This window comes from Oxyura jamaicensis, chromosome 1, assembly GCF_011077185.1.
Source record: "Oxyura jamaicensis isolate SHBP4307 breed ruddy duck chromosome 1, BPBGC_Ojam_1.0, whole genome shotgun sequence".
Lineage (NCBI taxonomy): Eukaryota > Metazoa > Chordata > Aves > Anseriformes > Anatidae > Oxyura > Oxyura jamaicensis.
The window spans coordinates 189,784,491-189,798,489 of record NC_048893.1 but is presented as its reverse complement, the minus strand read 5'-3'; the positions used below and the strand labels follow the sequence as shown (position 1 = coordinate 189,798,489).

General features: G+C 38.3%; 1 protein-coding gene across 5 annotated transcripts in view; it reads right to left on the bottom strand.

Moving 5' to 3' along the window:
* PDGFD (platelet derived growth factor D) overlaps positions 1–13,999 on the bottom strand; it is a 149,313-nt gene that overhangs the window by 27,670 nt on the left and 107,644 nt on the right. For 4 of the 5 annotated variants that reach the window (XM_035327810.1, XM_035327830.1, XM_035327800.1 and 1 more), the window contains 2 exons: positions 5,086–5,145; positions 169–370 (listed from right to left, as the gene is read on the bottom strand). In XM_035327810.1, the coding sequence (XP_035183701.1) occupies positions 169–370; positions 5,086–5,145 (262 nt within the window). The remainder of the gene's footprint in view (positions 1–168; positions 371–5,085; positions 5,146–13,999) is intronic. The other variant, XM_035327842.1, reaches the window with a different exon arrangement.

Genomic DNA, 13,999 nt, shown 5'->3' with positions numbered 1-13,999 from the left:
ATTAAGGATTAAATGACTTATTCCTAGTTATAACAGGTAATAGCTTGTCCTATGGCCCCAAAAGGAAATAGACATCAAAATCTCACACTTGATCTAAAGACATTTCTGTGAGGAGTGAAGGAATAGCCTGGTTTTCCTGCAAAATTTATATATTATGTCTTTTCTTACCTTTGGACTTCCTGTCATGGTAGCTTCTGCCTCGATAGTGGTGGCCACTGTCTGTGTACAAATTCTCCAGATCTTCTTGCCAGGACTCTGGATTAAAGTGTTTGAGCAGATCCTCCACCGTGTCAAATGCAGCAATGGTCTGATCCAGCGCTTCTGCTGTGAGCGTAGGGTCAGTCACTGATGGAGAGGGATAGGAGACCCCCTAAGAGTGACATACATCTCAGTGTACTTGGAATAAGTCACAACACCACTCAAAAAAATCGACAATATTATTGTCTTGTTTCTGACTGAAACAGTTACTTTGGGCCATCTTTTGAAGTCCTTTGCTCAGACAGGCTGTGTTATGCCTGCATTTTATTTTGCAAGAAGCAAACAAAATCCTGGTGAAATCCAGGAGGAGATCTGGGGAGAGGCTGTACCACTACTGCCAGATTGCCCACTTCTGCTGCCCTCAAAGGACATGATGATTTGCACATGTGCAAAGATATTGTGGAAATGCCTTTTGAAACCACTATGATGGCCATGACCACAGAATGGAAGTGCCTTGTAGTGCTGGAGTGGTGCCTTCTCATCTCTGCCAGGTCTGTAGGTAAATCTGAAAGAGGCTGATCAGAAACCACAGCAGGGGCAGCAAGTTCTCTAGATTTTCTTCCCTCCTTGGTCAGTTTGGACTACAAATTTGGCTAGGTTAAAGACTTGAAAAGATGGCTCTTTATTCCCAAGAACGAAACCTGTTATGAAATATTGATGAATGTAAATTTTACCATGTTTTACCAAAACCAAAAGTTACTTAAAAAAATGAAAGCATGGTATTTGGATCTCAGCAATGTAGCAATGAATATTGGGATTACAAACAAAGTCAGATCCTCACAACAATATCACAATACCATATGGAATATTATTTCTAAGCAGGAAGAGCCAAGTACCACTTTCTGTGCACACTTTGTTCCCACTGAATTTGTTACACAACTTGAGTTTGCAGAAAGACTGTAGTGATTTCATTTTTACTGGAATTAACTTTAAACATTTTTCATAACCATTAGTTAGAATCACAGTATTCAGAATCCCTATACCACATTTTTCCTTGTCCAAGCACAAAGCCTCATAATAACTGTGTAAACGATGTACAAGAAAAAAAATATATTAAAGTAGATCTGTTACTTTGTGAAGAACCACAATCAAAATAGCTGCTATTGTCCAATAAAAAGCATAATGTAACTCAAGAGTTTTGTTTGGATGATGATGATGATTATTATTATTATTATTTAAGTTAAAACATTGGGGCAAAGCCCTGGAAAATGAAAGAACACTCTTCTCATCTGAAAATCTAGATCTGAAGTTACGTAGCAGAAAATGCCACTTAAAATTAATGCCCCCCCCAAAATAGTTTTTTGCCTGATCTCCCAAGTAAATACATATGTTAAACCATTAATCTTTGTGATTAACTTCACTCAGTTGGGTAGCAATGAACGGCTTGACTCATCTAAGTGAAGTTACTTGCATGTTTGCAGGCTTGTGTCCTTCAATGGTGGCTAAAATAGTTTTGAAGTAATAATTTTTTTGTCTTTTCCTGTTAGATATATAACAAAATTTACAATCCTTGATATTTTACTGCATATATTTTCTGAAAGTATGGACAGTCCAAATCATTATACACAAGAAATTGAAAACATTACAATGGCGTGGTCAAGAAAGCATAGCTGCACTTTACTGCTTATTGCCAACAGCACAAGAAGTTTCTGAGGGCCCACTTGTGCCTGTAATGCCTCTACAATGCAGTTCCGAGATACAGTGCAGATGGCTCTAAAAATTCATGACCCACTAAAAGGGAAGACATACCTCAGAGCTTCTCTCCTGACTTCTAAGTGGCTCGGAGTAGAGACTGACAAAGAGATGGAAACCTCTCTTTGAGATGAAAAGCTCACACCAGTAAAGTGAACACAGTGTTGTGATCTAAAACAATGCTGCAGGATGGACAGTGCTGTTGCTGGGCACCATGCAGTGTACTAATGCATTCTTTGAGGTTACAAAAGAAAAATACTTTGAAATGCTACTAGTTTATTGAGGAGAGCTAAGGGGGGCTCATGGCTGGCCTGTGACTGCAGCCCAACTGGGAAATGCCAGCCCCTGGCTCCCTTTCTAAAGTGAGAGAGGGAGGGAAAAGGTGCAATGGTGCTGAAGAAATAGCAGCACAAAAAAATGGTCTGCTCCAACAATCCAGTGATGCTCAGAGAGGAAATCCAAGTGTGTATTAGCATGATGCTGTCCAGGGACCGGCCGGTGACATGGATACAGCCCCCTTCTCAGCAGTTTAACTAAAGCCTATGTTTCTGAAACAAGAAGGAGGGGTTAACAGACATAGGATGGCAGATAGCACAAGAGTTTTTTTCAGGTGTTCAACTGTGCTTTTCATAACAGAACTGCAGGTCAGGCTGTGAATTTGTAGGGCATGTCAAGCTAACACAGACAGCAGGGATTCCCCCTCCTCTTTCAGTATAAAAGGCCCTACTCGAGAGATTTGCACAACCTAGTTCACACACAGAAGAAAGCTTAACTTTTTTCTTGGTGACAGCCAAATCAAGAGGAATTATTGCAACAGCTTGGATAACCTACTGGCAGCGACATCATGTGACAGGCCCAAAAGTAACTTCAAAGCTGCCAACCCAACTGCCTCTCTTTTGTCCTGCCAAGAATGAAACACTAGCTGCAGAAGAGTTTGGCTCATTGTAATCTGGCTTCTGAGATCGCATCCAAAGAGAGGGCAAGAAGCGGTGAATAGCAAAGATTTTCCATATAATGTACCTCTTCTACATTTCTTAAAAACACTGAGCACATTTTTAATTTCTTGAGATTTAAAGCTACCTTTTATGTTAGTACTCTTATCCATAATTTCTATTGCTTTTCCCCCATTCTATTTTCTATCTGTATTGTGAAGCTGGCAGGCTTTTCAATGTGCATCACAGTTATTTTTTGGTCATAATATCACTTCACAAATAATGGGAGCTAACCCAATAAGGATCTATTTATTTATTTATTTATTTATTTATGGGTTGGCCATGCTGAGATTAGGGCAGACAACGAAGACAAGGAAGAAAGCATTTGCTCACCTTAAGTTTTAATTCTAAGCATTGCAAGTAATCCAGATCCTAAAATGGGTCTTAATGTTACCTGTGGGTTTCAGTAACAAAACATATCTGTCATACTAACTTACTATCAACAGAACAGTATGTCATCTTGCCAGCAACTGACAGGTCCAAGTTTGTCCTTCTGCCCCCTCAGAACCACAACTGAATCACTAAACTTTTCTCACTTGAAGAATTTGCATGTTCTCAGACTTTTTGCCTTGATATTTTTGGGAAAAATTACTCAACCTCTCCACCTTATTTTCCCTGAGGATAAAAAAAGGGCTAGCGGGTGCAATGCACTTCAAGTAGAGGATGGTATTTTTAATTGTATTCCTGATGGCATGGCAAAAACAAAGAGACTGGAGTTCTGCTACTGGTTTAGCTGTAGGCTTCTTCATGGTGGTGGCCATCAGCATTCTACTTGTAATATTGGTACTGAACTTCCCTGCCTCTAATACATTATCAACAGCTTTTCATAAACGAGATATAGAGGATAAAACATTTTTTTTTCAACATGAAACAATACTGGCTTATTTTTTGACATATTGTGACATTATGATGTTAAGGAGGATAATTATCATGGCGTTTACCATATACATGATCTCATTTTCATAGCTACCTGATGAGGGAGCCCTGAGCTTACATTTTCAAACATCAGTCTACCAAATTTTAAAACAAAATATTCTATCATATATATATATATATTTCAATTCTATATTAGAATGAAAAATTAATTTGTGTCTTTTGGCAAAATAGTCTCTTAGTATCTCCTTCTTAGCATACCCAGTAGATCTCAGTCCTGCTAACATTGCTACTGAGGACTTTCAGCACAATTAATTCAAATCTATTATAGCATTTTATCGTGAAGGACAAATGTCAGCTGCAAACTCAAGAGTAAATGCAGGTGAGTTTGGCATAGATTAATTTTGTCACTACAGAATTTTCTCTCTACTCATTGTCTGGCTTGGACACTAATCAGTAGAATTTACCCATATTTTATTTACTGTTCCTCCACTGGCAACTCCTAATACTATGGTATCAAAGGTGCCATTAGTAAACTCCCATCCACAAATGCTCCAGACATTGTTCTCATTGGTCTCAAGTCTGCTTTGAGCACTTATTTTTTTAAGGAGGCGTTTGTAAGACCTGTGACATGGTCTTGACCAGCCAGAATGGTGCACAGAAAAGGACTGCCCGTAATATGAGGTCTGATAACTTGCAATTTCCCAAAATGTGGACCCAGAATACAAATTTACTTGAGATATATAGGAAGGGCGCAGATTTTTATCCAATGACACAAATCAAGTGTGATGAAAATGATATTTGTACACTGGCTTTTTTTTTTTTTTTTTTTTTTTTTCCTGAGTCACATTTCATTGATGAATATGGAGACTTTTAGATACAGTATTATATTATAAACACTTAAAAAATCTCATATCAACAATAAAAAGCTAAATCCATTTTTCTACCAGCCTGCTATAAGTACAATCTTCTATTTAGGTCAAGACATTTTACCACTGAAAATCCTAAGGAGTTTATATCTTGTATTTTCATCTTGGCAAGATGAATTTGGAAGCAAGAAATGTTTCCCAATGTCTGTCTCATGTGGTTACAACAGCTGATGGCATATTTTGAAAACACAGTGGTTAAAAAGCATAAGTTTGTTAAACATTTATTTTATCCTCTGCCAAAGGTGTATACATAGCTTCTCTGTGTAGGTACCATAATAGTGATTTGGGTTCATGCCATTCTATCAATCTATTCGTGGGCAAAATAGTAACAAGCTACTTACTGAGACAGAGCTTGTGACTGACTCCCAGTTGGTTTCTGAGGCTGCATGCTGGAAATCATCCTAAGGGGAAAAACCCACAGGAAAAATCACCATTAAAGCAAAGTCCTGAATTAACTACAGAACTTAAAATGTCTCAGCATTCAACATCTGTCACCTTTTTGAACCCTATTCCATGAAAGAGGAATTGCCATGTATCATTCCTAAATCTTTCCACAGGATAATGCTACTTGTATTCAGGTTCCTCCCTTCTTGTTCTTTATAAATTAGCTCCTTGTAAGCTTTCTGAGACAAGGATAGGTATTATTGTTTGTAATATGTAATATGTTTTTCTTCATAACAGGACCTAACTTCTAACAAGTATTAACCACCTCTGCATGTATACAATCAGAGTGCAATGCTGTTTGCCAAACTGACACATTCTGGAAAGAATGTGGACATACCCTGGTATGTCATGGTGAAAAGCAGGGTAATGTAATCCATTTGAAATGTAGTCCTAACATGACTGTACAGCTTTTGGTGTTGGTGCTGAGCAGGACTTGCTCATCTGTGCAGAGCACTGAATGGCATTATGCCCTTTATGTCAACAGCAACAGCCACAGTACATTCATGTTAGAAGTGTCATATCACAAAAACCTTTAGACATCTACAAAGCAAACATCTAAGTTAGTCATGCTTCTTTCAATTACAGGCAAGACTAGCATTTTTAGGCTGTAAATCACCTGATCTATTTTAGATGCCTAATTTGGGATGACAACAATCGGATCCTAAAAATGCTTTTTTCATTTCCATTTTCTATAAAGGCAGCCCTGGGGTGATTAGCATAGATACAGGTTTCAACATTGTAGATACTGACCTGTGGTCAGTTGAATACCAACTCACTTGTCTGACCAGTGACAGGCAATCATTACTTAAATAATGAATAACCCACTTCTTTAATCTTTTGGCAGATTTACTTATTTCCAACTAGAATAATTAAACTAAGAAAAACGAAGGAAAAAGGCAGCATTAGAGAATGTTTATTTAACATACACATGCAGAGAAATGCTAATGATCAGCATGAATGGGCACATAAAGAAAGCAGGCTGAAGTGACAGCACACCAAGATTTTAGTTTCTAATAACAGAATTCATGATGCAAGTGTTTAAAGAAGAAGGATCAATGCCTGGTCTCACTTTACACTGACTCAGTCTCTGCTATGTACTTTTTAAGTTGACAACTTAAAAGGGAAAATGGAAGACTAACTACTTGGCTGGTGCTCTCAACACCACATTGGACCATACACATATGCACATGTTCATTATTTCTTATGAATGCAAAAGAGAAAATTGATCACATAATCTGAGCTCATCAATAGAGCTGCTTTCAGATAGAAACTTCATATACATGGTACTTTACTGTTTTTCAGCTGATATAGAAAAATACTAAAATGTCCTAAAAGTCACAAGACTGTTTATTCACTATTGATACTGTTGTTTTTTTTTTTTCTTCCTTAAAATGTTATTTTATCTCAAACTCGTAGCTGCAAAACTGTGGTAATTGCTTTCGTACTTAAGATTAATAGAAATTAAGTATCACCATCAAACTACTGTCACAAAGTGATCACTGAAACTGCAGGGCTATTAAAATGTTAATAATTACAGTGGTCTTTTTTTTTTTTTTTTTTTTTTTTTTTTTCTGCAGGTATTTTATAAAGAGTAAACAGATCTACAAATGCTGTGACCAGGTCATAAATAATTCAGGAGTAGTGGGTTACCTTAACCACATTCTCTACAAATTTTGTTGCCCAGTTATTGACAGGCTATGCATTGATGTACATGGACATGGATTTTAAAAGCTCATGGATCCTCTGGTAGTAGCTGCCAGTTGCAAAACTTGGAAATCATTTCCTCTCTGTCATTAGCTTCCATTTACCACTTCCAGAAAAAAGTGGCATTGAAGCATTATTTTAAAGCAGGAACAATCTGCCTCATTGAATGCCTGGAGGAGACTGCAGACAAGGAATAATTTTCTGTTTGAAGTGACGGTCCCCTTGTGTTCTCTAATTGTAGGCATCAAAACCGTTTCTTTAGTCTATGATTCTTTGAGATCTCTGATGCCAGGGAAGCCCTCCAAAACCCTGAGATAGACATGTACCACCTGCTTCTTGGATCTCAAACCTGATGACTGCATATTTTGACTCTGTGATTATATTTCATCTGCATAAAGTATTTACAACTAGATGGCTTTGTTCCACCATCACTTAAGGCAGCTGCAGTCATTCTTATCTTCTTGGAGCTATCAACCTCTACAGTTTGAAGATTATTATTATCTATGGCTTCTGCTTGCAGCTATTTCAAGTAATGATATCAAAGTGATTGTCATCATTGCAAAACCCTCTCCTCCTTCCTCACCTAACAGATCCTGAAGGACAAATCTATTTTCTGTGCTACCTATTCAGTTTAATTCAATTCATTCTACCTTGTATATGGAATTGCCATATGATTACTTGGCTTTTCTTTTTCTTCTTTACTTAAAATGTCATTAAAACTTTTAGTTAAAACATATAAAAGGAAACAACAACAACAACAACAACAACAACAAACACATATTTTTAAACTGAATACTGGAAAAACAGGGTGGCAATAATTTGGCTACACTACCTTGACAACAGTGCTTTCATTCGTACATGTGTCATGGTAATTTTACATTACACGAGACTTCAGCAAAGCAATGTATTTACTCTACAAGCAGCAAAGCTACAGGCAAAGCCACAGGGCTTCCAATCATCTTCTGATAGAAGCTACTTTTATTGGAGAAAAATGACTTCCATACCTCAACTTCCAAAATTACACCACAGCAAGCCAGTCTTCAGAGGTGAATATGTATGGACATTGACATATTGTTCATGGCTCTGTTTCAGACAAAGATAAGCTACTCTCTCTCCTTCACAGACTGATTTTGTTTGCACCCTGTCTCTCATCATTATCTTCATGAAGTGAGAGGGAGTCACAGGGAATACATTGTTGAACCAGAAGCTTTCACAAGTGATGCATAATAGTCACTGCCAAGGATACATGAGCCTGTGAAGACAACACTGGCTGCTGAGGTAGATGGTTTCTGTGACCAGGGCTTCGTGACCTACAGCAGCACAGGATCTGCAAGGCTTAAGCCATGAGGTTTAACAGGGTCAATGGGAACAAGGAGACATGAGGAAGAAGCCAGGGATGAGGCTGGGTCTGGGAAGCTCGCCAGTTTGTGAAGAATGCTGTCCATGACTCACTTTGCCGCACCACAGATCCAGCAACACTTGAGTCCTCACAGCCATGCTGAATTTCTGCCTGGTCCTCAACTTACGGACAAGAAGAACTTTATAACATTTCTGTGATTCTTGATTTTTGTATACACTTTATCACAGTAGTCCAGCCTTTTGTTACCTTGGTGCTTGAGATCTTATGAAGCAGAAGGCCTGGGATAAGCAATAACTGCCACAGGAAAGGCACAGCACTGGCAGCAATCCCTCCCATGAAAAGAAGCAGCCCCAGATCTCTATAATCTCCTCTCTGAAGTGCTTTTCATAATCTGCAGGCCCCAGGGGTAAATGGATTAGGCTTGCTAAAGGATTGTTTACTTAAGGAAATTAAGGAACTAAAGAAACTAAGGAAAAATGAGCACAACAAAGGAAAAACGAGCAAAAAGATGCTGAAAGTTGAGCTCTGCCTATATGCAGTTCAGCTGTGGCACTTAGATGGCAGATCTTTAAACTACACAACAGAAGTTGCATCTAGAGGTTTACAGAGAAATAGGGGTAAGAGATGTAATGAGCCACCAAACAGGTTCTGCAAAACTAAATCAGAGGTGAAATGGGGCATGCTCAAAGAGTTCCAGTGCAGAAACAAAAGGAAATCATGTTTTCCCACTAGAACTTAAACTAAAGAGCTGGGACAGTGGAAGGTCTGTAAGAAAAACCTAGGGTAAATTACAAATTGAAGAAAAAGTGATGAAATTATCCTAACATTAAAATTAATGAAAGGAAAATCAATGGTGGCTGTTTTTGAATCATGGTCAACATGCATCTATTGCATTCAGAGCTGAGTAGAGACGTTTAGCTGATAAGCAGATAAACTTGCAATTGTAGTTTGTAGATCAAATTACCCTAAGAAATTATAATAAGGGCATGAGATTTTATTATTATTATTATTATTTTTTCCCTAAAACAAGCATTAGTACCAATGTTTCCTGTGAACACTGAAATTACAGATACTACATTTACAATATTACATTTTATATAGAAAGCAACAGGTATTTCAAGCAAATAAAGACACAAACTCAGAACACACTGTGTAACAGTGGCAAGAGGCAAAATAAAAGTCATGGTTGCATTGAAAATAATGCTGTGACACATACTCAAGTTTGTACACTTCCACTGATTCACTATAATTTCCCATGCAGTGTACAGTGTACATTCCAATTTCAATTTCTAAGACAAATAGAAAGATAGAGATGAGCATTTTAAAATACCTTTTCCTTTTACCATAAATTCAATCCATCACATTGCTAAGTTTCACTTTCCTACCAGAATGATATTTATTACCAGTTGTCCTAAGGATGTTGAAAAATACCTGTTTTCCTACAGCAGGCTACTCTCTAGGAACCGAGAGGCTGCATTTTTCTTATCTACCGTGATGGCCAAACTACTACTCTGTACAGTTCTAGTGACCAGCCTTTAAAATAAAAGATGCTGAATTTGTAAAACATGCAATACTGATTATTTGTAATGTGGAAATCATGCTGTTCAATAGAACACTACACGGAGGCCAGTGCCTTTCAAGGTCAGAGCTAATATAATGTGGTCTCTCCAGATAACAACCTGTAGTTAGCTCAAGAGACTTACCAATGTTAACATGCTCTTTTCTCTAGCAATGCAAGCATTTAACAAAACTGGGTAGCTGCAATCCAAAGGCAGTAATAGTCAAACTGGAAGTACAATCATATATTACCACCAAGGGAAACTAATACTGGAACAAATAAGATATGAACAAATAACTTTAACCAGACTGACTTTTTTCTGTTTCTTGATGTAGTTGTATAAGGCAGACCATCCACAACACCACTGCTCTAAAGTCAGTAACAAAAGGTCAGACAGCCACCAAAGTGTCTGATCCCAAACGTGACAGTATGATTCTTGCCCTTTAACAGAAGATATAAATTGAGTTTCTGCAGCCCAATTGCCACTACGTATCTGTAGCTACAACTTTATCAGTTATGACTAAGTTAACACTGTGCAAAATGACAGATAAAATCACTCTTGATTTGTTCTGACACATTTACTAGTTACTGATCAGGAAGAACAAGATACTTAAAATTTCAAAAGTGTAAGGCTGTAATAATGATTTAGGTTAACTGCAGTTTGATACATTTAAAGTCAAAGTAAAACTGAAGCAGGAAAATACATTTAATAAAAGTTGTGTTCGGTCAATACTTGTCTTCATCCTTCACCTCGTTTTGGAATCAGGCATTGCTGGGTGCCTAGTGTGAGAGTGCCCAAGACATTGACATTTATATGATTTCTCTAGAAAGTCACATAATACTTGTTGAAATGAGACGATTGCTGTGTCTTTGAAAAATCAGATGTCATCTAGCATTAAAGTGTCTGTGAGTACCCCATCTGATGCATACACCCACAAGGGCACAGGACTTCATCATCAAGCTGAGCAAAGCATGCCTTAGCTTCAATTTTTCCTTTTATCATAGAGGCCTGTATTTAAATCTCTAAAAACATGGGATTCTGCCTGCTAATAGATGCTCTGGCGCATACTGTCGCTAAGCAATTGCAAACAAGATATAAATCAACCACCATTCATTACAAATACTCTGTAGCCTCATTTTTACCAGAATAGCAATTTCTACCTGCGAATTTAAACACTGGGACACACAGCTTGAAATAATCTGTCATCACTTCCAAATGTTAATTATTTTAGGCAACTCCATCATCATAAACAGCTCATTGTCCATTTTGAACCTAGTTAGGTTTTCTTTCCTCCTTCAAATTCCTCAGATTGGATGGCTGTTTCCAAGCTAAATTTATCTTTATTGTGCTTATGTAAGCACCAGCTTTGTCTTTTTCTTCCTCTCCTGAGTATTCTACCTTCAGTGCTTCTGAAGAGATGTTATATCTCCTTTCAGCATTCGTTTTATTATGCTAAGCAAGCCAAGTTGTCTTGGCCCTCAGTGAGAAATGTCCTCTCTTCCCTCAGCTGTCCTGTAGCTGTTTCCTGAGCCGAGCCCAAGGAAGATGTGTTTGTTCTGTACCATGATGATGAAACTGTATAAAGTATCCCAGAAAAGTGTACACAGTAGTACACAGAACTTTTCTGTACACAGAAAAGTTACACAGAAAGTGAAATTACTGCCTCCTTGGTACTCTTCTCTGCTCTATGCTAACCAGTGAGACCCCATTTACCAGCAAATGATTTTAGAATAATCTCTACCTGAGTGACTTTTTTTTTTTTTTTTTTTTTTTTTTTATGTCTGCATTTCACTGCAAGCCAGTTCTCCGGTGTTCAAGGTCATCTAGTTTTGCTCCCTGATATTCTGACTTTCCCATTTCTGGGCAATGCACTTAAGCTCTGTAGGTGCTGCAAATTTCATTAAATTGCTACTGTGAAAGGCTGTGCTCTGGTCCCTAAGAATAACCCAAAATAAAATCGATCATAAGGCCAACCCTTTAGAAATTCTGTTTAGCGAGCAATCCCTGGTGGGTTACCCCCTCCTGCATTGCAGCACACTGCTTCCCCTTTGCCTTGTGGCATATTTTTTAATTGCCTTCTCCTCCAGCTAAGTGACTAGTGACTGCTTCCTTTGTGGTACAGGTGAGGTGCTCCTCTGCAGTCTGGTTGCATTTGCTATACAGAATTTCCTTCCTCTCAGACTACTCTTCAAGTCTCACACGTGCTCCTTTGATAAACAGATACTTTTTTTTTTTTTTTTTTTTTTTTTTTTCCTCCTATTTTCCTGTACCTTTAACTACCTGTTCTGGTGACAAGTGCCCTGTAAGCTTTCTAGGTCAGACTAATGAGCATGCAGCGGCCCAGCCACTCTCATCCTATTGATGTTTTATACCTTTACTGCATTCGCTACTTCCCCGTGAGGCCTGCTTCACCTTATTGCCTCTAGGGATAAAACCCAGGTGCATGAAGCTAACAGTAATGCTGCTCTCTGCTTCCTATATATTTATTTATATGATATAGAAAGAGAGATTGGCTTCCAGCAGTGATTCTTTGTGCCTTGTGTAGGTGGTCTGCAATGCCCAGCTCTTGGCAGTGACAACTGAGGGTGCTGAAGGCAATCTGTCTCCTTGCTCACCTCTGGTTGGTGTCTAAGTGCCCCTGGGCCACAACCCTGGCACAGTTTTAAGAGCTTGCTGGTCCCCCTCCAATGCCCCATGCAGCAAGGTGGACAAGAAACTGGGAGCAGCGACCCCAGGAGACAGAAATATCCACCTTGGAGTCCAGTGCCCTTGGGGAACTTCCATCATGTTGACTGGCAGGTTTCTTGGAAGCAGCCTCTCTGGTAATAGGTGAATCTGCCCCACGCAAAACTGAGAAAGCTGACACTTCACTTGCCCCGCGGTGTCCCTTTGAGCAAAAACATCCTTCAGACTTAACAGAAGGTGGTGACAGCTGCTTATTATGGGCCCTCAATGTTGGCGTGACTCACAACAAAAGGTAAGGTACTGAGAGGCCCTGGTACTAGGGTTAGAAGGAAAAACATTGACAGAAGACCTCCTAGGGGACAACTATTCATTTTATGTCTTCTTCCCACTTGGATTTCTACCCATGTTTATAGATACATTCCAGTATATAGTACATATATAGTACATTCTATCATCAATGGAAAGTAATCATTAACAAAGACAGCCTAATTTCTTTTAATATTCCAAATTTTCTGTTGTTATATTAGGTGGATCTGCAAAGTGCTCTGACATGCACACTCACATTTTCAAATGAGGTTTGGGAGAAACACAGAAGAAACAGTAATAATAATGAAAACCTCTAATGGAGCTAAGCAAATTTAATTTCAAAAAGGTACCAGTAAGGGACATAAGCTGTCCTAGCAGCAATCCCAGCCTATTGATTTTTTGTGAAGGATCCATTTGTTTTTGAGCTCTCTCCCAGAGGATGCCATTTAATTCTGCAGTAAGCATGCAGCAGGAGCATGTGTTGTGCTTCACAGATAATGCAAAGCAAAACAATTTGTTCACCCTTCTGCTTTAACTGGAAGGCATTGCATTTTTTAGTACAACAAGAAAGGACTGCTATATGAAGTTTCTAAGATGATACCAATAATCAAGCAAGAACAAATAATCTCTGAAGAATACAAGAACCAGTTTCTCTTAGCTTTTCCAGGTTTTTGATGGGATCAAAACCAGTTGACTTATTTCAGACAGCAAGGGATACTGCTTATGTGTAATTTCTTTTAATTTAAGAAAATAAAACTATGCAGACTGAGCTTCCAGTCCCAAATCTATTCCTACAAAATGGCACTGCTTCCCAAGCTAAATACAACTACTTTAGGAATAATCACATCTCTCATTTCTTTTATGCACTATTTTTCTGAACTTCAATTATAGGTAAGACTATGATTGAAGACTAGAAAAAAAGAAGACATCTTACATTTGCCTCATTGTAAATGATCTTACTGAACTGACTGGTGTTATCAGTTTTGGGATTGCTTTACCAAAATCCAGTCTGGGAAATGCTCACAAAAACCGAACTGAGATAATTGTCTCCAGAGCAGGAAGGTGTGTACTAGCTCAGAATTAGAGTTTGACACATTTTTATTTAAGTTCAGACTGAATACAAATGTAACCAAATAGACCAAGGATGGCTGTAGAATTAAAATAGGCTAAATATTTTTAAAACAATAAAAATCAAGG